Source organism: Emiliania huxleyi, assembly GCF_000372725.1.
Source record: "Emiliania huxleyi CCMP1516 unplaced genomic scaffold EMIHUscaffold_234, whole genome shotgun sequence".
NCBI lineage: Eukaryota > Haptophyta > Isochrysidales > Noelaerhabdaceae > Emiliania > Emiliania huxleyi.
In genome coordinates, this window is record NW_005200298.1 from 181,489 (window position 1) to 183,287 (window position 1,799).

The 1,799-nt window shown below is 66.1% G+C and overlaps 2 protein-coding genes across 2 annotated transcripts in view; one reads left to right on the forward strand and one right to left on the reverse strand.

Moving 5' to 3' along the window:
• The first annotated feature begins 402 nt into the window (after positions 1-402).
• On the forward strand, positions 403-1,008 carry EMIHUDRAFT_366867 (hypothetical protein). The gene has a single exon (XM_005779239.1). It carries the CDS (start codon positions 408-410, stop codon positions 783-785), a length of 378 nt encoding a protein of 125 aa, XP_005779296.1. The 5' UTR covers positions 403-407; the 3' UTR covers positions 786-1,008.
• A 90-nt stretch (positions 1,009-1,098) lies between these two features.
• Positions 1,099-1,799, reverse strand: part of EMIHUDRAFT_114923 (hypothetical protein) — a gene marked incomplete at both ends in the record, with an annotated part of 2,686 nt that continues 1,985 nt past the window's right edge. The window contains 2 exons of the mRNA XM_005779240.1: positions 1,099-1,172; positions 1,258-1,347. Coding sequence (XP_005779297.1) covers positions 1,099-1,172; positions 1,258-1,347 — 164 coding nt within the window. The remainder of the gene's footprint in view (positions 1,173-1,257; positions 1,348-1,799) is intronic.

Sequence of the window (1,799 nt, forward strand, 5' to 3'; positions counted from 1 at the left end):
GAACGAGATGCAGGTTGCCGCCGCCCGGATCCAAACGGTGCGTCATGACTTTTTCCACCCGGGGGGGGCTGTCGGCTGTCTGGCCTGTTTGGGCTCCAGACAGGCCTTGGCGTCGCGTGGCAAACAGCGGCGCGTTGGTCGTGTTGTACGACAGTACCACCCTGTTGTACCGGTATCAGCCTCTCTGAGAGAGCATCCGGGACAATCCTGCCCACCATTAACCGTGCACACCTTCGTGTATTTATTTCGACTGGTGTGCCGGTGATAGTACTAGCACGCGCCAGTTCGCACCTGTGTCGAGCCTGTCTGCTGTGAGAGAGAGTTGTTTTGTCTAATATTTATTTCGAAGTCGAAATTGCCCCCCCGGGGCTTGTGGGGCGTCGGGACCACAAGTGCGTCTGAAGCGCATGCGCCTCCTGCTCGCAGCGTACTGTATACTGGTCGCCCTGTCCTCGGCCTCGGCTAAGCCTAACCCCAACCCTAGGCCGCGGTCGCCGCCGCTGGACAGAGCGTCGGTCGTGGCCGTGCCCAAAAAGAGCCCTCAGCGCGCAAAGGCGGAGGACGGGGCGTGGCGGGTGCGCACCGCTACTCAGCTGAGTATCCTGGGCTACCAGGGCCGGAGCACGACGAAAGGGGCCGCACCAAAGCAGCAGCTTGATCGAGCGGCAGTGATCAAGGTGGCCAAAAAGTCTCCACAGCGCTCCAAGCCAGCTGTGCGCAAGGCCACCCGCCTCGCCGTCACGGGCTACCAGGGCGAAAGTACCACGAAGGACGCGAAACGCTGATCAAGCTCTTGCTCAGATCATGCGCGCCAGAAAGCGGCGCGGAGGAGGCTGCTTTTAGTCTTTGAGTGTCACTCTAGTGTCCGAAGTGTCGAGTGTCGTCTCCACAAACCACACATGTGCATGTCTCGGCCATGTCTCGCATCCTGCCAATCCTGGCGCGTGAGCATGATTGTGGCCGCAAGCTTAGGTGAGCGTCTTGATTTATTGCATCGTGTCAATATTTACGACACAAATTCGTGAGGGGCTTTCTGGGCATCGGGTCCGCACACAACGTGTTGGTGCCGGAACGATCGGCTTGCGCCACGCGCGCGGATCAGCCGCCGCCGCCGCCTCCTCCGCCGCTTCCGCCGCCGCTGCGCTCCGCCTCCCAGTCGGAGCGACGGCGACCTAGAGCAAGTGCGGGAGGAGGGGGTCGGGAGCCAAGCGCGGGGGAAGCTGCGAATGCGGACTGCTGCGCGCGCGCAGCACGCACCGAGAGGCAGCGCCGACCGCGGGTTGCGAGCGGAGAGGTCGACGTGGGGTGGGTGCTCGTGCGGCCGCACGACGTCGCCCGGCTTGAGGTCTGCGGGGGAGGGAGGCGGTGTGGGGGAGGGCGGGTGCGGGCTGGGCTGGCACAGAGGGCGGGGAGAGGCGCGGGCGGTTGGGGAGGGAGATGCCATCGGGGGTGCGTTTCTGGTGGAGAAAACGGCGGCAACGGCAGCGGAGAGGGCGGCGGCGGCGGCGGCGGCGGCGGGGGCGGCGGCGGCGGCGGCGGCGGCGGCGGCGGCGGCGGCGGCGGCGGCGGCGGCGGCGGCGGCGGCGGAAAGGGAGGGGCCTGGGCGCTCAGGGGAGGAAGGGCGGGGAGGAACCATGGCGCTGGGTTCGAGAAGAGCGGCTGGCGCTGCCACGTCTCTCCATATCTCCCCATCGCTCCCCAGATCTCGCCGGGGTCGAGAAGGGTCCCTCGCGGACTCTCTCCCCATCTCTCCCCACATCTCCCCCACATCTCGCGCTGCTAGATGCGGACTCTCTCCC

What these genes read in the sequence shown, in the direction of transcription:
- EMIHUDRAFT_366867 (XM_005779239.1), top strand. Translation starts at nt 408, where the DNA reads ATGCGCCTCCTGCTCGCAGCGTACTGTATACTGGTCGCCCTGTCCTCG.